General features: G+C 41.7%; 1 protein-coding gene across 1 annotated transcript; it reads right to left on the bottom strand.

The window, feature by feature from the left end:
* Nucleotides 1–407: 407 nt before the first annotated feature.
* CMTM7 (CKLF like MARVEL transmembrane domain containing 7) lies at nucleotides 408–21,267 on the bottom strand (the record flags this gene model as incomplete). Its single annotated transcript, XM_080609597.1, has 4 exons — nucleotides 408–509; nucleotides 1,523–1,621; nucleotides 4,397–4,570; nucleotides 21,106–21,267. 4 exons carry the CDS (start codon nucleotides 21,265–21,267, stop codon nucleotides 408–410), a joined length of 537 nt encoding a protein of 178 aa, XP_080465723.1.
* Between the last annotated feature and the right edge of the window lie 2,282 nt (nucleotides 21,268–23,549).

The following is a 23,549-nucleotide window of genomic DNA, read 5'->3' as shown; positions in this document are numbered from 1 at the left end:
GGCCGCTCCTCTTTGGTATCCTGTTTCATAAGGCAGATGTCTTACAGCGATGAAGAAGTCATACAGATGCATCTTTGAAAAGGAAGACAGTGTCACTTGTGTTGCCACAAACAAATTAATCTACTTGATTAAAGAACACACAGGAAACCTTTTGGTAGGGGGTGGGAGAGGGAGAAGAGGAAGCACTGATACATTCACCACTTGCTAGAAGCAAGTTATTCTGCCCTTGTAATTAGTTAACAGCTGTCAGTAGTTGTGATAATATGTCTGTGTTGACAGAAAATATGGCATTATTACTTTGTGAGTAATTTTGAGTTACAAGCAACAGAATGTTAATAAATCCTTCCAGGTAGACACAGCCCTGTGTCAGAAAGAATAAATACTCATTTTGGGAAGCATTCTTGCAGTTACAAAGTGTGATACTTACTGGTTGACTGCGTGATGCACGAAACCTTGTAGGAAGACCATATGCTTAAAACACAAAGGATGGTAGCTAGGAACCCGAAAGTCTGGAGGAGAAAACAAACAAACCACAAATACATTAGATGACACATATTCCATGAATGTATGGACATTCCTCTGTATCCAGCTATGTACTTTATAATGTTAACAGTCTCAAAAATGTTATTTTTTTACTCCATTCTGCCAATATAATAAAAATATAAGGGTTTCTGTACTGTAATAAGCAGTTATGTCTTATCAAAACAACAACAGAGAGATGGAGGGTATTATACAAGGGGGGAGAAAAAGCTGGGCAGCAGCAGTCTCTCCTTGTAGACTTCTCACTAGGGTTCTGCAATAAAGAAAAGACATTTTCTCACAACTTTGATTACAGTTCTTTTACTGCTCCATTCAAACGAGTCTTTCCCTGCCATCTGCCAAGTAAACAAGTCAGGTGAAACAAGTCTTCTAGTCCGTTCATATCATCAGGACTAAGTTTCTGAAAGCAATTCTTTATTCTGGGGGAGCTGTATTTCAGGTCCTGCTGCTGTGAAAATGCTGCTGTGAAAATACTGCTGCCCACACTCAGAAGTCATGCCTCTCTCTCTAAAGCCAACAGAGGCAGAGAGTATCTTTCAGTAAGTCAGCCCAGAACCCCAGAGGCTTTTAGCTCAGGAGAAATGATCTTGAACAAGGCTCTGTTCAGGAGCAGGAGGGGTCAGAAGCTGAAGACTGGGGTGAAATCCTTTCAGTAACTTCAAGCTGCTGCAACAGCCATTTGTCAAAACTGAATTGTTTTAATTCTTTCCCTGAACACATTAGTTCCTGTGAGTTAAAGCAAAGGGCCTTTAGCTTCAACTCTCTGACACGGCAAATACCCACTTTAGTGCTGAGTCTGGAGTCTCACAACAACATGTTTTTGTTGGCATTGCACTACAGAGCATTCACTGAAATGAGCTAGAAGGTAGTTCATCCAAACAAGACACAAGCGAGGCAAGTTTGTAAGAAAATTATATAACAAGTAATAGATTTCTGATATCCTACTTAATATATATGGCAACCAAAAAAGTGTCAGTCTTACCGCTCCAGCCACAAGTCCAGTCAAATTGTAACTCTTGGATGCTGCTACAATTGATGCAATGAGAAGCAGAATTGTACCGATTAGATAATGAAGAAACTCCTGTAAAGACAAGCACAGCCTGCATGAGAAGGGAAGCTGATTAGGAAAGCATTTTGATATGCCTAAGAATGAAAACAAGTTGGCAGAAGTTACTCAAACCCAGAGGACAAAACATCAGTCAAAAGAAGAAAAAGGGAAAAGGAGTGAGAGAGGGAGTGGAGAGAGACACACACCTTGTGAGTGGATTTTGTACCATACTGAATTCTGTTCAAAAAAGATCAATCTTCAGGTCTACTAATGTCACTGGAATAGATCTACTTACTGGTATGGATGCAATCCTTTCAACATGGTACATTACTGAGGGTGAAGCACCAAGTACACACCTTGAGACAGCTCTGGAGGAAGGCAGAAGCCTTAAGGGCATATTTCTCTAGCTTATATGAAATGGCAATAAATAGCTAAAGTGGAAAACCAAATGCTCCTACTTCTGATAACCTTAGAAAGTAAGCAGTGGATCTACTGCTGGATTTACTAGCAGCTTACATCAACCAAGACTGGAAGCAGAAGAGAAGCCATGAGAAGCACAACTACACAGACACTCATAACCAACACCCAGGCTCCTAAGTCTGCAAGGGTGGCTGCAGTAAAACATGATGCCATGGGCTTTCCTGAGAGACCACTGAGGCACCACGTGTAAGCCCCTCTCTAGTGTGACAAGTATCAGTCCAGGAGTCAATTTTACCTTGTTACAAGCAAGGATTATAACAATCTTTGGATTTAGATTATGAATCCTCACAAAGCTTATGGCAACTAATATGGGTGTTCGCAAACTGAACACGGGTTGTTTCTTTTGCATGGTGGGGTGAGCAGGAGTGCTTCCTTTATCTGCATTGCACTACCAGCATAAGCCAAGCAAATGCCATGTATAAGGGAGAGGAGAGACTCTGTCCCTAAACAAATGAGAGAGAAAACAGTTCCAAAAGGAAATTGTCCAAGGAAATCCCAGTCTGTCATACCACAGCACAATTTCCCTCTGCTCAGGTGTTTATAAACAACTGAGGACGATCTTTGCCATAAATTAGGCTCTGAGACTGCAACTTACTTTCTTCATTTGTGACTTTGTTTCAGGTAATCAAGATCTCAACTCTTACTTTTGCTAGAATAAATTATTTTTGTAAGGAGGATTCTCCACCATGTAGCAGGCAATTTAGGCATGCCATTGCCTCCTTAGAGACACTAAATAACACACTGTATTTTAGAGGAATCTGAGGGATGGGCAAAGGTGCAAAAGAACCCTCAAAGGCAAAATTAGGGAGAGAACCAGCCCCTGGTACGACTGGGAGAGTGCCGCTCTGTAGAAATACTTCCCAGTTTTAAAAGCTGTCAGTGATGAACAACCTTTTGAACAACTGCAACTTTAACTACTGCAGATAACACTCTTGACTGTAATGTGGAGACCCGGTCAGGAAACTCGGCCAAACACTAGCTGTAACTTCCCAGAGGCTCTTACAGGTCTTCCTATCCTGTTCTAAAGATACTTATATATGTGACTGAAAGGGAGGTTGGTTGTAAAAGAAAAGCAGTGCTCAAGCATCACATTCCATAAATCTATCTGAAGCTGAGTAGCCCAAAACTGCAGTGCCTCAAACTCACTAGTGACACTGGAACATTTAGGAATGATTGAACACACAACAAGAAACAAAAGCAGCCTTTGCACAGTCCTGTTACAACGCACACATTAAATGATGCTTTCCAAAGCTGTCATTCATCGCTGATTTCAATCCCTGCATCTGTATTATCTCTAAATAAAGAAGTACTTTCTAGAGACAGATAGTGGTGGTACACATTCAAGAAAATAAGAAGGGATGCAAGTATAACCATATTCTTCAGCTAAAAAGAAAAAGAAAATTAATATTTCCCTCTGGGTAGCAGTGGATGGACAGACAAACAGTTCTCTTAGATTTGTAAACAGCTTACACAGCTTCCATTAAACACCACGCAACCACCTCCTGGATTTCAAAACCCCTCTATATCTCTCCAGTTGGCTTTCTCCATCCCTTTGGTCCTTCCTCTGTGGAACTGACATGTTATTATGCACGTAAGGGAGACATGTTCTATGGGGTTATTAAAATCTGTTATCCCACACCAGGATGCAGGACTCTTCTGTTAGCTGACCTGACTCAAAGCTACTGATTAAGTTCAGGTCTCACATTTTCTGTGCTGCTTGTTAGTTCTCTACTAAGATATGAGAGATGGATGTGCAGGAGAAATGCGGGAATGAGGTAGGAACATCCTGCAGGATAGCCCAGGAATACCCAGGCTATGGAAATCAGGCTGAGGCTCCTATTTCTTGCGATTGCTTAGGTTACCTAAAACCATATCAAAAAGAGACACACTTGACTTAAATAGCACTCACAGACTTTATTTTGGGACAGGATGTAGTACATGAATTCTAATGCTACGATTTAGTTGACTCTACCAATCTCTTAGCTACTATAAATAATCTGAGCTAGGACCCATCTGCTGAAGGCTTGATAATCAGTAGCTTCTTTTCAATTGTCTCAGAATAATACTATGCCTTTCCTGCAGTAAATCTGTATTGATATCTGTGTAAAGGAGGGTAGGATCAGATCCAAATCAGCTTAAAAAAATAACAATTGCAGCATGTGCTCAACTGAATATTAATAACAAAATCAATAAAAGGATTTGCATAAAAGACAAAGAATGATGTGGAAGACAGCCTATCATTGTGTTATAGCACAAGAAAATGGACTAAGTAATCAAACCATCAACCCATAAGAGAGGCAAGGAACCCAGACCATCTAAGTGGCTTACCGCAAGTGGCCAGCTAACGCAAGTGAGCTTCCTGTAGATTCTGAAGATATGGATAACGTAGAAGAACAAAATCATAACCAAGTCACACATGGTCACAATCTGAAAGTAGCTGTACACGCTGTAATCTGTCCATGGAGAATTATTCACACTGATAAATCCAACCACCAGTGAGATCTGAAAGACAAAATGCACATTAAAGATTTTTACAATGGTGCCTCAGAGGGCCATGAAGATGATTTTAAATGCAATAAAATGGCACTTAGAAAGAGAGGACAAATATCTAATGTAAATTGGAAGGTCCCAACAAAATGGAGAACAAAGTAAGGAGCATGGTAATAATGTTTTAAAAATTGCTGTTAAAATGAGCTATAACAACTAATAAGAGTGGGGAAAGAGCCAACTGCTAGAATGAAAGCAGCAGTTTAAGTCTGAAGAATCCAACCTGAAGAAGTCTCAGAGAAGCAGCATTGAATGCCTGCAGTCGTATCAATGGCTGAAGCATCTAAACCTCATGGACTTTCAGAAGGAAATCACTGAAAACAGTGAAAATAAAAGTGCCCATGACCACAGGCACCTTTACTACCAGTTAGCGAGATTACTCACATGCAAATTCAGAGGACTTGGATGCAACTAAATTAACAGTTTTACCCTTCCTTTTCTACAACCTACTGAGAAGGAGAATAAGCAGACTATAAAGTAGTATGAGGGCAAATAACATAAACATTTGGAGGAACTGATTAATTCATCCCAATCCCCCCCCAATACAATAGCTATAAAGTTTTGATACTTTAGCACTGTCACAAAAAAACATACAGCATTATTGTGTATCTTCTTTCTGTTTCAGGCTTGCAAAGGACAGAAGCTATTTTATTTCTCTTTTTAATCTAAAGCTACTTGTTTGTTTTACTGATCTTGCTGCTTCTCCAGCCTGGCTAGCCAGGGTGATAAAAATAAATCGACCCAGCATATACCCAAATATTTTCTTACTACAGACTCTGTCAGTGCTTTCAGCCACTGTAATTTTTAGTTCATCCAAAGCCAGCCAGAAGCAATAATGATTCACATTATAACTAATTCGGTAAGACATTAAAAAACTGTCTGAGGAAGCTGGTACTTCAAGATTACACCATCCTGTCCTGCATACTCATATTTCAAACTCCTAATCAACTACATCCATTATTGGAATAATTTCCTTAAGATTAAAAGGGAAAAAAACCCAAACCCAACACTCAAACAACATAGCCTAGATTTTCCATGTTGTAATGTTAACTAAGTTTCCCTTGCTCAGTTCTATGTGGACAGGCCAAACATACGCAACCTCAAGGTCAACCGAAAGCTCTATACACATGTAAAAATTTTGCAAGAAGAAATAAGAAGATACAAGGTACCAAAGTAGTCAGTGAAGAATCTGCTCAGCTACTAGAACAAGGTAGAAAGGTAGATCTGAACAAACATGCTTTCCGTTTCAGATGTACTTTACAATTAATTCCAAAACCAATTAGTAAAGAACATCCCTTCTTTGATTCTATATGTGCTTCAACACACAAGTAGGAAGAAATCACTGCATGGCAACAGATGGTACGTCTTTCACAGATTTCCTTTCTTGGCATAAATTTCACAACATGAGATTGATGTGCAATTTCTAAAGAGGGCTCTCTGATCAGAGGCACATAATGCTGTTTCACAGGACCATATCAACAACTTTATATAAAGCTACACCATGTTTGCCACACTATATTGCCTGCATGGCTAGCAGGTACAGTCTGAGTTTAAAACTCACCTGTACAAATGTAGGAATGCTAACAAATGTAGAAAGTAGAGCCACATAGTATTATTTGTCCTTTAAAAGTGACAAATACCAAAGTTCCTTCACCGGATATTGGTTTATCATGATATACTGGGTGATGATTGTGGGATTTTTCCCCCTAGAATTCCCAGAATGCTCCCAGAGAACTTGAAAGATTAAATGATTAATATGTAACTGTCTGGGATACAGTTCAACATATATCTTAGAAGTCAGTTTTTAGCACACACAGAGATAGGAGAGAAATGAACGGCAAATCACTAAAATGATCAAATATTATGAGTGTTCTTTATGTATCCATGCTCAGGGGAGCAGGTTAATACGTCTTGAAAATAAAAACTAGAGGCACACAAAAATCAGGGCACTGCCATTTCCATTTCAATACAGTATTTCACAGACTGTGAGAGCAGCAGACATGCATCCCATAGCCAGCAAGCCAGTCAGACCAGAAGTACAGGTCAACCGATGGTCAGTCTCATTAGAATATTTGAATGTGCTCCATAAAATATATCCAGGCTTCAGGCCTGCATTACAAAAAGGGTGAGGGGCACACTGCAGGACACTACTATCTACGTGTTTTCTCATTTCTGAAAAGCAAAACAAGCATCAATCATCTCCAGGGAGGGATTTTTGATTTAAATGAAGTATTTACTCTGTTTCACAGAAATCAGTTGGCTTAAACTAATCCCCTTCTTGACTTCCCATTGGACCAGATATTTGAAGTGAGTCATGAATTGTGGTTAAGGATGCTGAAACTATGGCACAGTGAAGCCAACGTGAGCTAAAGGCAGTCAGCAATTGCCAGGAAGTACTCAAGACCTTACCAGATGGAACAGGCATCATAACGGGAAGAGGGTAATAGCCTTCATTTCTTCTCTATTTTGAGCTGGGGGCAAGGCAACCACATCCTCTGCAACATGCCTGTGGAAAATGTTGGCTCTTGAATAGCACTGACATAAGCTCTCAAGCCTAAACTCCATTCTGTTTTGTAGTGAGCACAGCTCTATCAAAAATGAAACATAATTTACTCTTTTTTATAATCTATAAACTTGCTGAGCATGCAAGACCATCCTCCAGGTCATTAATGTGCCAGTAAATATGGAAGAGCCTTGGCCAAGCCAGCAAATTCAAAGCAGCTCCAAGGAAGGGCCAAGCAGAAGTGCATGCCCACCAGTCAAGAGATTACAGATACAACTGTCCACACTAGTGCCCTGAGGGTAACGAAGGAACCATAACACAAGAAAGGACTTGTTTTGCTCTCTGTGTGCCCACAGGCCAGCTGGCACCACTAAGCATTTTCTGACCATGTGGTAGAGAGCTGTAGTTTGTCAGACAGCAGAACAATTTTATAACTCGGGAATCAATTTGTGCAAGTGCTTTGTATTATCTTTTTTCTACTGTCCTGCTCTAATGGATGCAATAAATAACACTCTGGCTTTATTGCCAATACTTAATTCTTTTGCAGCATTTGGAGAGAGCTAAGTGATCCTCAGACACAGCTACCTGCACAAACATAAATCCAGCATGATCTCCAATATTGACAAGAACCTACTCTAAAGGAAAGCCTAATGCTCTGAGCATCACAGACACATTTCCACAGACAAACGCCAACACAACAAGGGAGTAATTGAATGTCATCGGCTCTTAAATTCTGACCCCAGTTTTGTAACCATCTTACTGTTTGAACTTCAATGAATCATGGATTTTGCTGCTTCAGCATTCCCATTTGCCAAATGACAACTAATAAAGACTTCACATGCATTGCATAAAATTTTTCACCTTCAAAACACTTCACCTTCAAAACACATATGTAAAATAAGGCAAAGATGTTGAGCACCGCTAATATACATCTAGGTCAAGGTGACTGTTTTCCTTCATAGTGTGAACTAACACAGTAGGAAAAGGTTAGTCTTTGAGGGCTGCCTTTTCATTGATTTGTTGCCATTACACTACACAAGACAAACAACGAGAGCCCTGGCTCAGTGTAAAAATGGGAATTGCTATTTATTTCCTAATAACTGTCACTTATTTATTTACAATAGGCTTTATTATCATGTGCCACAAAACCCCCACAATGCATAAGATATTGCAATAATCTTTAATGCTAAGGATACTTTACAATTCACGCTCTTGACCATTCTTGACTGTTCTGTACCACACATCATCACTCACCCATATCCAGCTGTTCTTTCACATCTCTATTAATAACTACGAAGTAAGGGTGACCGTTTCCCACTGTGCCTGTACAACACCCCATACAGTGGAGATGTACTGGGTGTAGTTGGGATAGACTTAACTGCCTTCACAGCTGCTCCCATGTCACTGTGCTTTGCATTTGTGGTTAAAACAACATTGATAACACATCAATCTTTTGGCTGCTGCTGAGCGGCGCTTGCACAGCACCGAGGCTTTCTTTCTCCTCTCTTCCTCATCTCAAAGCAAGTAGGCTTGCAAGTGGGTGAGAAGCTGGGAAGGGACACAGCCAGGACAGCAGTCTCCAACTGACCAAAGGGATATTCCAGACTATATGATGTCATGTTCACTGATAAAAGCTCAAGAAAAGGAGAAATGTTCAAAGCTATGACATTTTTCTTCCCAAGTGATCATTACACATGCTGAGATCCTGCTTTCCATGAAGTGGCAACACTTGCCTGCCACTGGGGAGAGTGAATGAATTCCTCTTTTTGTCTTACTGGCACATGCAGCTTTTGCTTTCCTCACAAAATTGTCATTATCTCAATCCATGGGTCTATTTTGCCTTCCTTCTATTTCCTCTCCATCCTTCAGGAGAAGAGAGTGAGTGAGAGGCTCGGTGTGTTTGCCTACTGACTGGGGTTTAACCCACTGTGGGTAGCTCAGTCCTTGCCTGGGACTTCCAGCTGCTGCAGTAGTAAAAGGAACAATATCACAAATCTTCATTGCACAAAGGAACTGAACATGGTATTTGCAAATCCCATGATCATATACTGAACTGACAGGCTGAAACTGCTGTCTGATTGTGTAACTATTAACTATGGATAATCATTTTCTTTTTCTGTATGGAAAAAAAGATGTGAAATGCCAGCTAAACAGCAAGGACGAAAGATAATGTCGATAAGAAGCAAAATGGCTTCGAGGTGCCCTGTTCCAGAGAAACACTGTAACTCTTACCTCAAAGCTTCACCATAATACTGTGACACACACATCAGCATGTATAATCTACCCAGGGCTGCATTATCTTTTCATTGAATTATTTTATCATGCAGTGTAAAACCACATTCTTGCTTTTCTCAGAATATTTTTTCTTTCTTGACTGCACTCCCCTCTGCTACACTCTGATAAGAAGCTGTATTGTGACTTTTTGTCTCCAGTGCCTCCTTTCTGCTCTTTATTCCCCTTTCCTCTTCTTTCCCCGCAAAATAAAAGTCAAAGTTTCCAGCTTGTGACACCAGCCAAGATAGTAAGTAGAATTTTCCACTTGCTTTTCCTAAGCAAGCCTATCAGGATAACCATGCCCTGGAGAAATGTCACTGACTGCAGCTGTACATGTCTGAATATTACACCTCAACACAGTGAAGCAACACACATACATTATTAAGTACATATTTCTGGACAGAATAGAACTTTTTTGTTTAACAGCTTCCCAAAACAGAAAGATGAGTGAAGCGCAGACCAAGGCTAATTTAAGCAACAGCATTGACTGCTGCTGTAATTGAGATTTCCTTCTTCCAGGGTGGCATTGGAAAAGTCAGCTATAACAGCCAAACCCCTTTTAGAAAAAGAAGATAAAAACCCCAGCCCATTTAAAACTTCACTAATGACAGGTTGAATCAGCTGCCTCTGAGTGCATGGCTCAGTGAAGCAGTCAGATTTTGGTTGCACAATAATCTCTCAGCCCCTGCGTCTCGGCAAACTTCCTTCTTGTCTGGCTGCTCAGCTAAAATACGGAGGCTGCCTCGTGATTTCTCTTGTGCATCACTGTCCACAGGGCATTTATTGAAGATAAAAATGGTGGGAGGGTGACAAAAGGCAAAATAATCTTATTCAGACCCTCTATGACTCAGATAAGAGGACAATTCTAAGCACAAGCAAGTGGTATTCTTTATCTACTAATAAGAAATTGTCTGTCTGCTCAGGCACAGTCCTCAGTCAGAGGTAAAAACGTATGTGGGGTAATCACAGAGCCAGCAGATGAATGACATTATTGAAGAGCCCTTGTTATAGGGTGTTAGCATGGTCATTGAAAAGGCAATTCTTTGTATTGATAAGGTACAATTAAGTCCTGCCTACCTATACAGTGTATGTGGTATTTCAGTCCCACCACTGCCATCTTAACTACCGTGCCACCTCAATCTCACAGCTGCCTGAAAGATGCACTGAAAGGCACCATACAATCCTCTGTGTCATTAACTGAAAGCAAAGATTTTACAGTCACATGGCAAAGAGTACACTATATTCTCATCAGTTAGTGAATTCATAAAAAAACCCCACTTAAATCAACTTAAATTTAAAACATTTCAACTCTAAAAGCATTATCAGTTTTTCTTATCTACATAAAAGATGCAACACTCAAAATACTGCAGCAACCTAAGTGATAATTAAGTAATATTGCACAAGTGCCATAGCCATGTCACAAACAATTCCCAAAACACATGAAAATCATTGCAAAACAATATTAATGGCATCGCTGACTATTAGCATGTCTGCAAAGGACAGGAACAGAATTCTAAATGCAGCAAATGCCCTAGCAGGGTTTTAACTCTGGCAAACACAGCTGCTTTCTGGTTTGGAGGCATGTGGCCAGCAGGTCAAGAGAGGTGATCCTCTCCCTCTACTTGACCCTGGTGAGGCCACATCTGGAATGCTTTGTCCAGTTCTGGGCTCCTCAGTACAAGGAATACAAGAAGCTACTGGAGAGGATCCACTGAAAGGCAACAAAGATGATGAGGGGTCTGGAGCATTTCCCTTATGAAGAGAGATTGCAGGAGCTGGGCCTGTTTAATCTTGAGAAGAACAGACTGAGACGGGATCTCATTAATACACATAAGTATCTCAAGGGTGGGTGCCAGAAGGATGGTGCCAGGCTCTTTTTACTGGTGCCCAGTGACAGAACAAGAAGCAATGGCCATAAACTAACACATGGGAAGTTTCACCTCAACATGAGAAGGAACTTCTTTATACTGAGGGTGGCAGAGCCCTGGAACAGGCTGCCCAGGGGAGTTGTGGTCTCCCTCTCTGGAGACATTCAACACCCACCTGAACACATTCCTGTGTAATCTCGTCTGGGTGGCCCTGCCTTGGCAGGGGGGTTGGATCAGATGATCTCCAGGGGTCCTTTCCAACCCTTGTGATTCTGTAACTCTCAAACAGAGGCCTATGTCCTTCTAGACACCTGCAATGACTGGAGGTGCACTTCTAGACAAACCCAGGAGACCCCTGTACTTTGCAAGCACATTCAGAAATTCAGAAATTGCACAATAAGCTGTAATTGTTAACTTCTCTCCTCTGCAAGGCAGATCTTCCACCATCTAGATCCTCTTGGAGAGCCATGTTAACAGTTCTTTTGGTCTGGTAAACCCAAAAGTCATGCAGAATGACAGAAGACAGTCCATAGTGTGAGTAGGTTTGTGTAAACAGAGAAAGACTGCCTCAAGCACACAACGTGCTTCTGAGGCAAGAAAAAGACCAAGAGGAGAACCATTGGCCAACAAAAGTGGGTTTGGAAGAACCTAAAAATTAAGAGGTCTTAACTGCCTTAAGGAACGGCAAAATAGTGGCTTTTGATGGCAGACAGGAATCCAAAAATGATGTACAGGAATATACATGCTCATGGAAGTACAAAGACACCTAAGGTATGTAAACATTGCTTGAGAACTTTGTTCTTCAAGAACTTCTTCTATGTTCTTCTATTGCAAAAGCAGCAATACAGCTCACCAGACCTGGGTCTGGAGAGGGAGCCCTCCTTGGGACAGGTAGATGGCCCCCTCACCAACCGTACTTCCTTTAAGTTAGCTGGGACAAAGAGCTTGTAGGAGCAAGGCACCTCTAAAACCACTACTCTGAACAGTTCTCAGATACATTGTTTGGGTTGTCAGTATTGTTTGGCTTTCAAACAGTCAGAAAAGCCCCATATTATCAGTAATATACAATATAGAAAGAGCTTAATCCCTAATTGCAAACTATAGAACAAACTATTTTGTACATAAAGTTCATGGTTGCCTAAATATGGATTTACCAACCATGCATGGCAATACCACCTACAGAGAAGGAGCCCACATTGGCTGCCCAGCCAAGCCTGGCTCAGACTGGCTGACTGCTTGAGCCCAGGGTAAACAGTGCTTATTATTAACAAACATCCACCAACTTTGCACAGCAAGCTGCAAAGTTTACCCCTTGACATGGACATCCAATACATATCTAACATATACATATCTACATATCTAACAGCATACAGGTACTTAAAACTGAAATACGAACATATAACACAAACCAGCGCCTCATGGCAATGATCATTCCAGCAACCTATCGATCTAGATGCACAAGAAATTAAACGCATATGCAATCTCATCTGCCTGAAAACTGTTACTGATATGGAATACCCATAAACCTCCCAGTGCCTATGGCTGCTAACCCTCAGCAGGCAATCTGCTCATCACTTGCCCTTACAGATGCCGCTCACAACACAACCTGTTCTCACTGTCTGAGGCATTTATTGCTTGACTGATTTAAATCTACAGTTAACACCTGCCATAGCTCTCCATGCCCCAGAGAACACCACACTAACATCTGGCAGTCGCAGACAGCAGTTGAAAAGTTCGTATCTGTCATCTCCAGCAAAGGCTTTGTTAGCCATGGCAAGGGAGCATGATCTCCTTGAATCAAAGGAGGACCTGTTTATATCACTGAAGACCATGTTGGTAGCTGCGCTGGCACATCATAATGATTATCAGGTAAAAACAGGTGTGAGTTCCCGAAAATGCTAACATCACAACAATTTTCAGAGCAACAGGCATAATCACAACCTGGCTGCTGGATCAGATTGGCCCTTAGCACACAAAAGAATGACCTTTTCTAAGTGCAAACACTTGATGCTTGGTGATGTGCCAGAGAAGTGAAGGGCGATGAATGAGGGGGGGAAATGAGAACAGATAAGATTCCCCAATGTCACCGTTGCAGCTGACAGCTTTCAGGGTCTGCCTGGAGACTGGCAGGGCTCTTAAACACACTGGAACAGCACTCCTGTGTGTACCAGGAAGCTTGACTCAAGCAATCTACAAAAGGCTCAATTAGCCAGCAGGTGACAAGCAGCAACTGGGGACTGCATTTTTCCCAAATGGATAAGGCAGCTCTTGAAGTGGTCTTTCCAGAGTGTGATTACAGACTTACAGGGAAGTATGCAAAGTTGTTCTGTAGTTCTGTAGCTGCTGGTGGTTGTCTTAGGCTAAGAGCACAATTCTCTCCCAGCAGTCAGTACTTCTTTCTTGAACTCACTAATGGCTTTTTTTTAATATAAAAAACAACAAACCACCAAAACCATTCTAAGACAATTCCCCCTTGAAGCAGCTTCTCAATCTTGTCATCATCACACTTCCATTTTCCTTATGTGAAGCTGTTATCAGGAGAGGAAGCCATAAGTGCTGCAGCTGCTGCTATTGTTGCAAGAAGAGCAGCTACATTTGCTTTGGCATTGAAAACTGCAGTCACCTAGTTTTGACCAGTCAGACACATCTTTACTCACTAATACATTTGTCACTTTAGAGCATCACAGTGCCGAGAGTTGCTTCAGTCATGATGATCCCTTAAGGATCCAAGTTTGCAAAAGAGAGGAAGCTCACAGGTGGGAGAAAGGAAATCACAGCAGTTTTAGAGTTTGATTTCTGTGTACAGCAAGTAGAAATTTCTGACTGCTGTATACTTTACACCTCACCACGAAATAGGAGGACAAGGCCACAGCGTACATGACGTGACAATGGCACAAAGGAGACAACCCAGCCACAGTACTGACTGAATACCTCACATGGACTCCCCAGGGAAGGGAATGGAGGAAACACTTACTCATAGTAAGCAAATACTAGTTTTGGGGGACAATACCCAGTAATGCAGAGCATTATGTAACTGAGCCTCATGGTCAGGTATACTTCCCTCAATGAGGTATGGCCATGGCTTTACAGGATCATGATGAGACACAGCAAATTATTCCAGCACCTACACTCCCGGAACCCAGTGAAGGTTGCTTGGCAAGATGCTCTTTAACACTTACAGGCTTTGAGCAGATGGAGACCACATTTGGCATGAATGAGTCCCCTGGTTTCTGTTTCTCTGTGGCAGGAGAGTTTCAAAGGGACACAATCTCCAAGGACAGTGAAGACATGGAATACCCTGCACTTGCCCAACTTAAAGAAAAGTCACACAGCAGTAAGAATCATGCTTTTCACCATATCTTATTGTCCATGGACACCATGTACACTTGATTAAGATTTTAAATGGCATTTGCAAATTTAACTTCCTGTAAAACAAATGTGTCAGGAAACCACTGCCAATACTTCACTCTGCTCTTTCAAGCATGTCAAACACATCTCAGGTGATGTGGTAAATTTCTAGGCTTCATTTCTATTTATTTATTTTTTTTGTTTCAGAAAATGTATTTGCTGACCCTGGTTAGTAACCTTCTCCATACAGCCGCCTCTGAACAAAGAGCACCACAATGCACTCAGGTTGCTAATGAATGAAAATATTGCAACAAATTCTAATGGATGGGTGAAATGAGCAAGGAAAGGTAGCTCCAACTCCGTGCTTTTAGGAAGCCTCTTTTAGCATACAAATAAAGCCTTCACTGACACATTCAGACCAGATTCTTTGGTGTTTAACAACGAATATAATTGTCTTTTCACAAAATGTACTGGAGTTGATTTTTTTTTTTGCATTCTAGAGCAGTTTCAATGTCAGAAAAATTACTAGTTTCTTTTTTTGCTGAAAGAGATAGAAATGAACAGATGGTACAAAACCTTCCCTTGCCCAAGAGAAAAAGGACTACATTCTCAGCTTGTGGTTTGAAGCACATGGAACCACTTCAGTCTTATGTAGTTCCTGCCCTTACATGCCAGACACTTGCTCTTGCTGACAGTGGTCTCTATGGCTGCGCTGTTCTCTAAAAACTCTTATGGAAAAAGAAAGCTGAAGGAAAGCTGAAGTAAAACTACATCAGTTCCCTGGTTTGGTTTACTGTGTAACTTTGTGAACAGCTGCATCAGTGCAGCTCAGAATGGCTGCATGGAGGCAAGACAGAAAGGGAAAATTCATTAAACTGATCAAGTTTTGCTTGTGGAGTTTTGTCTCATCAAATAAACTGTGTTAACCTACCACCAAGTGCTCCCTGGTTAACACACAAAGAACACACTGTCTGCTCCCAGCTCTTAAGCAATTACTTGGGCAGAAACTGTAAAATGGCCACCCAGAGCATGCAAAAAACACAACTGGCCAAGCCAGCCTTTCGTGTGATCTCAGCATGGAAGTAACAGGACTTCCCAAACTTGTTGGTTTTAATTACCACTCTTGGACATTCCTCACTCAAGTGCTCCTTGTTACTCTCAAGACACCTAAGGCTTAGATAATTTTTTCTCTCTTTGCTCAGCATGTCGAGTAAGGTTCTTTTACTGCAGCTTCTAGTAGAATAAAAAAAATAATTGGCAGCTACAACATACAGCTCTGACTTTGGCTTGAAAATAACTTCACTGCTAAAAAACATGTCCCATTTCTTAATGCTTTGCCAGTAGTCTATCACATAGTTGCAAACTGAAGACACCTGCATATTCTTGGGGTGGTTTTTGTCAATTATTGTTTTCTTTGCAAATATAAAATGCCTCCTGCATGCCTCAAGATAAGACTTTCTGTATAATATGTCATGACACCACTGATAGTTCTTAGGACATTATTTTTTATGTTTTCTGCTATCAGCCAGATGAAAAGTCAAGCAGAACACAAAACTTTCTGAATCTAAGCTTTGTAGGACAGCATCCAGCAACTTTCACCACACTTGCTACTTTGGCCATTATTTTCCATTGGAAGAACTATAGACAGAGTGATAGTAGGGGAAAGTTGAGAGTGAAGTCTGCACAGCACCCAGACAGGCTTACAGTTTCAGCACCTCTCCATATCACCAGAATCCCTCTCTTCTGACTGAGCAGCATTATTACTATACAGGCAAAATCATGCGCTACTGACGTGCTGCTGCAAAGTATGAGACATTTTACTTCAATCACCTCCACAGACAGAAAGGTGTTTCAGGCTCAAGACCAAGTTAGAGGATCTGAGTAGTTCTCAAATCATTCCAAGCACCATTGGCTTTTGTGAATTTTCTTTTCTTGTACCAATGGTTTTGATTAGTTATTGTTTTCTTCCACTAACACATTTTGCTTTCTTTTCATATTTTACCTTCCTCTGAATACAGCTCTCCAGCAAATTTGTCTGTTGTCATGCAACACCTCATCCAATCCAGAAATTGATTGTGGCTCCAGCAAATCTAACTACTAGCATTTTCTAGTTTTCAGTTTTAGATGTATTAATATTCTCTTGAATACTATTATTCACCTGTATGTCAGTATGCAAATAATAGAGAGAGGTTTCAGCACACTTCAAAGTTACTCAGAATTACAGACTGTCTAGTTGACCATTCACTTGTGAAATATGTAATGGCTTTTGTCAAGACATGCTTAGGAAATTACATAGATACTCAGCAGAAAAGCTTTGACTATTACCTTAGCATTTTTAACAAGTTACAATGATGTTGTTAAGTCAACTTTTATTGAGTTTATCCTTTATTACCTTGCAATTGTTTGTGTATTTTTTTTTCTTCAGCCTTTAGAAGATAATTTTGATTTTCTTCTTTTTAGTCTGGTGAATCTGCTCTTTCCTGGTTCACTCAGAGCTGAGAGAATCAGCATTGGTTTTAGATTCAACCACCCTGCATTCTGAGGCTGTACTTACTGTGCCAGAACTATTGTCTGCTCAGTAACAACAGAGTCACTGTGGGAACAATCACCTTCAGTCTGAACAGTGGTCCAAGTTAGCTTGGCCCAAACTGAAGGAGAAAGAAAGGCAAAAAAGGCAAGAAAGACCAAGAACAGTTTGAGAAGCTCAAGAGACCTACACAAGCATGTGCTGTGCTGTGCTGACTCTCCTTCTACATACGAGCTGTCAACACTTCTTCTATCTTTTCAGTCTGTATTGGTCACACTCTTGCAAATCTCTGCATTGAACCCTCTGGACAGGTGATACAATCACAGCTATTCCTACCAGCCAGCTTTCTAAGATGGTGGGATACCTCTTCAGTGCCAAAACATCGGCTGTACTGAAAGCAGGACCTAGTCCAGTACACTGTCTGTGGCATCCTCCAGACTGCAGCTGTAAAAATGCAAAAGGTATGTAAGGGCTCCACAAGGAATTCTGCTGATCAGACTTGCTTCAACCTATGAACACTGCCACTTGAGCCACCCTGGTGACAATACAAATGCAAATTCATACTGCTGTCTCTTAAGGGCACATGATACCCCAAAAGGCTACAAGGAACCCATCTACTGAGAAGTTGCCAAGGTAAGTAACATACGTTCCTAGAAAGTCTTACAATAAAACTAACCAGCAGTAGCATGGACACAGAGCAAACGTGTTTCAAAGAGATCAGCATGGTTAGGTGGCATACTGAAGATGATCACATATGTTGATTTTGCCAAGCTGGCTAAAATTATTTACTTCTCTGGTATAAGTGTATTGTGCACAGTGACACAGATCCACTCACACATTTAGTACACTGCTGCTATAGAACCAAGGTGGCCACAACAGGATCCTGGCATGTATCCCTGTGATTATGAGACCTTAGCAAAGCTGCAAATACAAAAAAATAAGGTGGGGTGGGAGGGGGAGAGGGAGAAAATAAGGTGGGGAGAAAAAAAAAAAGAAAGACAAGTCAAAAGCTACATTAATCACGATCAAGCTAAACCACATGAAGTGGGTTAGATGTTGAAGATACTTCACAACTTCCTGTTAAAACCAGTGGGTCAATTTAGACCAGAGTTTAAAAATGGAGCTCCTACTAACATTAGTAATACAGCTTTCAAACTGTCTTACTACAATGTAAAATACACAAGTCACAGAACTACGCTTTCTCCTCCATTTCATCTTCAAAATATTTACAGAGCACTCCAAAGCATTAGAAACCCATGCACTCAGTGCATAAAGTGCATGTTTGCAAGGTTAAAGAAATTCTAAAAAAAAACCCAACAAAAACCAACCAACCAGCCAAACAAAAACCCAGGAATTAGTGCAGGCTTACAGGCAAGAAACATGTTTTACTTCCAAATTTCATTCTATGCCAGACACCACAGCACCCAGGATTTGAAGAGAAAGCATTGGTAACATTTGGATATTAGCAACAATTCAGTAATCACCAGATCACAGCACCATCTCTTCATCTTGTCCAGGACTGCTGAATTTCAGTCCTTATGTTATCATCTTTCACACAGAAAAACAGCTGTATCTTCCATTTCCTTTGTGTGATTTCCATAACATATTGTTGACATCTATTAGAATTATTTCATGCACATACACATACAATGATTTTTTTTTAGCTTGCACACACTGCAAACAGCCCTTAATATTACAGTAAATGATGAAATGCTTCTTTCTTGTTCTCTCTCACATCCTTCAACTTGGTCAAAGGGATTGAGGAAGAAAGAGAAAATGGAAGCAGTAATGCTCCCTTTTCAAAACCATGGCCATTCAGAGGCCCAGTATGCAGTTTAATGTGATGTCCGTCTAACTCAAAACATTTTACTGCTGTCCCCTGCCAGCATAATGGTTATCCTTCTTAGCAAGACTGCAGTGCCACCAGCCACATTAACACTAATGCAGGAATGTTTATAGATTTACCATAAAGAGTTATTTTCAAAGAAAGATACAGCAAACACTTCTTACTAGAAGAACTGAATGCTAATACAAATGGACCCATGGATACAGTGGAAATACTGCCTGAGAAGAGATACAGGAGAGATGTGAAAATATGTATCTCTACATATTTTACTGGGTGCAGGAGTTAATCTGTAACTAAACTATACTGATTACTTCTACCCACTGCAGCACAAACGTTTAGTTTTCTTAGGAAATTATTTCAGAAAAGGACGTTATTGTGATACCATATTAAAAGAAGTTAGTTTGCCAAAAGTTCCTTAGATACCTGAGGTAATTCCTAATGATATTATTTACATGCAAGCTGGAAAGCAGAAAAACGTAGGAAGGTGAAGCTGAAAGAGTCCTAAGGAGAACTAATTTACATTATTTTAACTCCTATTAAAATTACCACAGAAAGCTGCTAGCTTAAATTCTGATTAATTTTATATTACTTTATGTAAAGTATGTGAAGCATTACACAGATTTACATACAGTACAGAAAAAATATTTATAGACACACATTCTATATGCGCACCAAAACCTGAAATTTCAGCACAATTATGCATGCTTGTGCTAGCTGTGTCAGAGGTCATAGCTGTAGTGACACCACAGTAGGCTGGAGAGCAGAGAAGACTAGATATTTCTAGCCCATGAAAAGAACTGTTCGTTCCACAGTGGTGAAAGCAAAAGGTAAATAGACTTATACCTCATCAGCAAAGCACAAGTCTACCCTTTTAGGACTATGTGTTCATTTGCATGCTTAAAAGAATGTAATTTGTCTCTTAAAAAGATACTCCAGGCTCATTTCTAAGGGCAGCTGATGGCTGTTAATAAATTGGAAGAAACTGGGTGGCTTTTAAAGAGAAACTTTATCTGATATTGCTCCACAGTAACCTATCAGAATGATTCCTAACTTCTAATGTCAATTTAGGAGTCTGGATGCTAATAAGTTACACAAGTTTAAAAAAATGACTGGACAAATAAAGGCAGATGGGAAAACCAGGTTTTGGGCAACAACTCCAGCATAAAACGTCATCAAAGTACAAGTTTTTGCAGGATGAGAACGTATGTGAGGAGGTATCACTATACATTGTCTTACATGCTCTTTCCTAGCCATTATTCACTGTCATGATTGTAATTAAACTGACAAATCATTTTGTAGACAATTTGTGCCATAAAAATGAGGAAGAGCTTATCCGTATCTTAATCCTCTTTGCATTTGGATGGAGCAAAATCTCCTGCATTGAGTCAAGTTAAGGCATCAGCTTGAGTCCTGGCAACCCTCTACTATCCATTTCTTTGGAATTTCTGCTTTTCAGCTATACGTCTCCCACACCCCTCCCTGGGTCGCTATCTGGGGGTCTCTGACAGACAGGGCATGGAGCCAGCTGAACTAGTGGTGCCCACCTCAGCCTAACACCTCAGCCATGGTGCCCACCCTTACCTGACCACTGCGGGTGCTGGCACTGGCACTTGGCCTCACTTCCTTTCAAAAGCTCACCCATGCTAGGGAATGCGGTGTTCCACTGGAGCACGATGTGCCTTCGCATCATGGTGTTACCATTAATGGCAAAAAGTTGTTAATACTCATCATCGCTACCAGCTACCATTATCAAGGTAATGCCGCCTGGTGCTTCGAACAACTGGCGTCGCTCTGGGCTCACATGGGTTTGAAAGGGCGTGTTGCTGCCTTGGGAAGACGCAAAGGCGGCTTCTGACAGACTGTAACGCTTCGTTTTGCCAGAGGAGCCTGGATTTCCTTCCTTCCCGCGAGCAGCGAGAGGCAAAAACTGCCGCGGCCGACGCAGCAACGAACAGCGACCCCAGCTTCCCCCGACGGGCATCCCCACAGCCACAGCCACAGCCACAGCCACCGCCACCGCCACAAGGAACGCCCAGCGCGGAACAGCACGACGCCCGCGCACGCCGAGGGTCCCAACGGCCCGAACGGTCCCAACGGCCGTCCCCCGTCCCGCTCGTCCCTTACCATCTGGGCCACCTTCAGTATGCCGGCGCAGGAGCGGAAATAGGCGCCGTCCATGAGCTCCGCGTCCGAGCCCGCTGAGGAGGAGGCGACGGTGGAGCCCGGCGGGGCAGAGGGCCCAGCGCTGCTCACCCCGGTTCGGATCACTCGCGCCCCGTGAGACATTGCTTCCTCCCCCTCTCCCCTCGCCGCTGCCAGGGAGACAGGACACGATGGGCCGGCGAGGGGCGGGCGGCGGGGCTGGCGGGGGCCGGGCGGAGGGCAGCACCTCCCCGCGCTCCTTGCCTGGCGCGGCCGCGGGGCAGGGGCCACGGGAGACCGCGGGGAGGAAGCCGCCTCAGCCGCAGAAGCGGGGCCCGGGGCGCAGCCTAGCGGCTGGGAGCAGGAGCTCCGCTCGCACGGGCGAGGGGCAGCCCCGGCACTCCCCACCCTGCACCTTTCCGGGTCATCCCCGTTTGCAGCTGAGTGACATGAAAACAGAGGCCGGAGAGAACGTTTGCAAGCAGGGAGAAGGAGGGCTCGCTGTACATCGTGTAGGTGAGGGAGGGGAGCTCCTCAGCGAACCAACCACTACAGTAGCTTTACTCGAACGGTGGAAGACCCCGTCGGAGTGTCAAAGTTTGTCGCCGATGTTGTCGGAGGGGAGTTGCTCCGGTGCTTCACTGTGGAGGTACAGCTCCAAACGGCCTCTGCCCACATTGCGTTTATTCTCACCAACAAAAAAAGTCTCAAACCGTCTGATTCATGATCTCGTAAAAAAAGCCAAAACATTCGCATTAAATGGGCAGCAATAGGCAAACTGTAACGATTGTCCCAATGGCTCAGCCCCAGTGTTTGAACTAAATCACACAGAGATACTAACAAAACTCAGGAAGGAAGCTATACATTTCCTCAAGTTTAAAAATAATTTGCTTTGCTTTTTTACAAGTGAGGCAATAGTGGGCCTCTGAGCTGGGCATGTGCTGCTGTTATACTTAATAGAGTAATAACCCAGCTTCTGCTGCTCTGGTCTGCAGTTAGGATGCACATTCTGTTCGTATTTAGCATTTCAAAGCTCCTTCAGCAAATTACATTGGCTTATGAGGGAAGACATAATTTCAGGTGATCTCCAACACAAATAATGGACTAGCATAAGTATTACATGAGCAAGCCAGGGTTTGCCAGCGTGGGTAATGGTATGTAATCAACGAAGCAGAACATAGTTTTGGGTTTCTATGAACCCTGCTAGTAGTTGCAATAAAAGATATTACACATCCCACCAAATCTTAGGTCATGTCATTAGATAATCAAAGCTACAACACTTGCAATCTCCAGAACACTAAAATGCTAGCTGCTGAGAAAGAGGGGTTTGGTTTGTTCTTCTTACAGTTCAAATTCAGAAGCATGCACACTTACAGGATTTTTTTGCAAGCCCTGTAGAGGAAGATTCTAGTAACTTCTGTACTTTCTATTAAGAAATACATTTTTCTTACAAACTGATTCAGCTTTTCTAGTTCTTAACTTCTGTTGAAAGTACGCGTACAACTGAGGCCCTGCTCATCTGAGTTCTGTGCAGTGAAACAGAAATACCTTTAAAGTAATACAAGTAGAGCAGCAGTCATTTGCTACCCAGAAGTCTTCTGTAAACTACTGGCACAAAGTCAGTCTAAACCATGGCTGAAGTTGAAGTTTTATTACAGTTCTCCTGCTATTTACTTCATGCTTAGTGCATCACATATGATAATAAAAGGTACTGACAACTCCTTAAAAAATGAAATGTGATGGCCGTAAGTTGACATCAAGTATCTGACTTCGATTTTTCAGAGACCATTTGTCTGAAACAAGTTATTTATAATGTCAAATCCCTTCTCTTTACAAATTGATTAGCATTTTGTTTATTCTTATAAATATCTGTATTAAGAATTTCACTAATGATTTCATCACTTACTAGTTATTCTTTTTAATAAGGTTTCTTTCAATCTTACAAACACTAAGCAATGCTTTCAGGCACAAATCTTGTTTTGTTACAAGATAAACCACAGCTAGCTTATCTTCTTTATCAATATTAGAATATACAAATGCATAAGTCATAGCTTGCAAGTCAGTATTTAAGACTAATGCACTGAAGAAACAGATAACCTTTTTGGTGCTTATGAGTTTCTTCAGGCCTGAAATAGGAGGAGCAAACTTCAGAAGTAATTTTCAGCTTGTACAGATTCCTCCAATTTTAACTAGATATTGAACAGTTGAAAAACAGCCAGTTGGTACCTGGGCAACAGATGAGAAGTGAGAGAGATGAGAAAGAGCACAGAAAGTAAGATAATTATCTTTCTAAAAGCAAAGAGCAAGGCAGGTAAGTAGGTAAGTTATGATTTGCAAAAACAAAACCAGCACATCTTGGCCAGAGGATGAGCACTGAAGACTCAGAGAGGAGGTAGATATTTTGTCAGAATAATTCCTTATCTGGT

The sequence above is a fragment of the Psittacula echo genome, assembly GCF_963264785.1.
Source record: "Psittacula echo genome assembly, chromosome: 2".
In the NCBI taxonomy this organism is placed as follows: Eukaryota; Metazoa; Chordata; class Aves; order Psittaciformes; family Psittacidae; genus Psittacula; species Psittacula echo.
The sequence above is the reverse complement of the archived record's forward strand: the minus strand, read 5'-3'. Positions and strand labels throughout refer to the sequence as shown.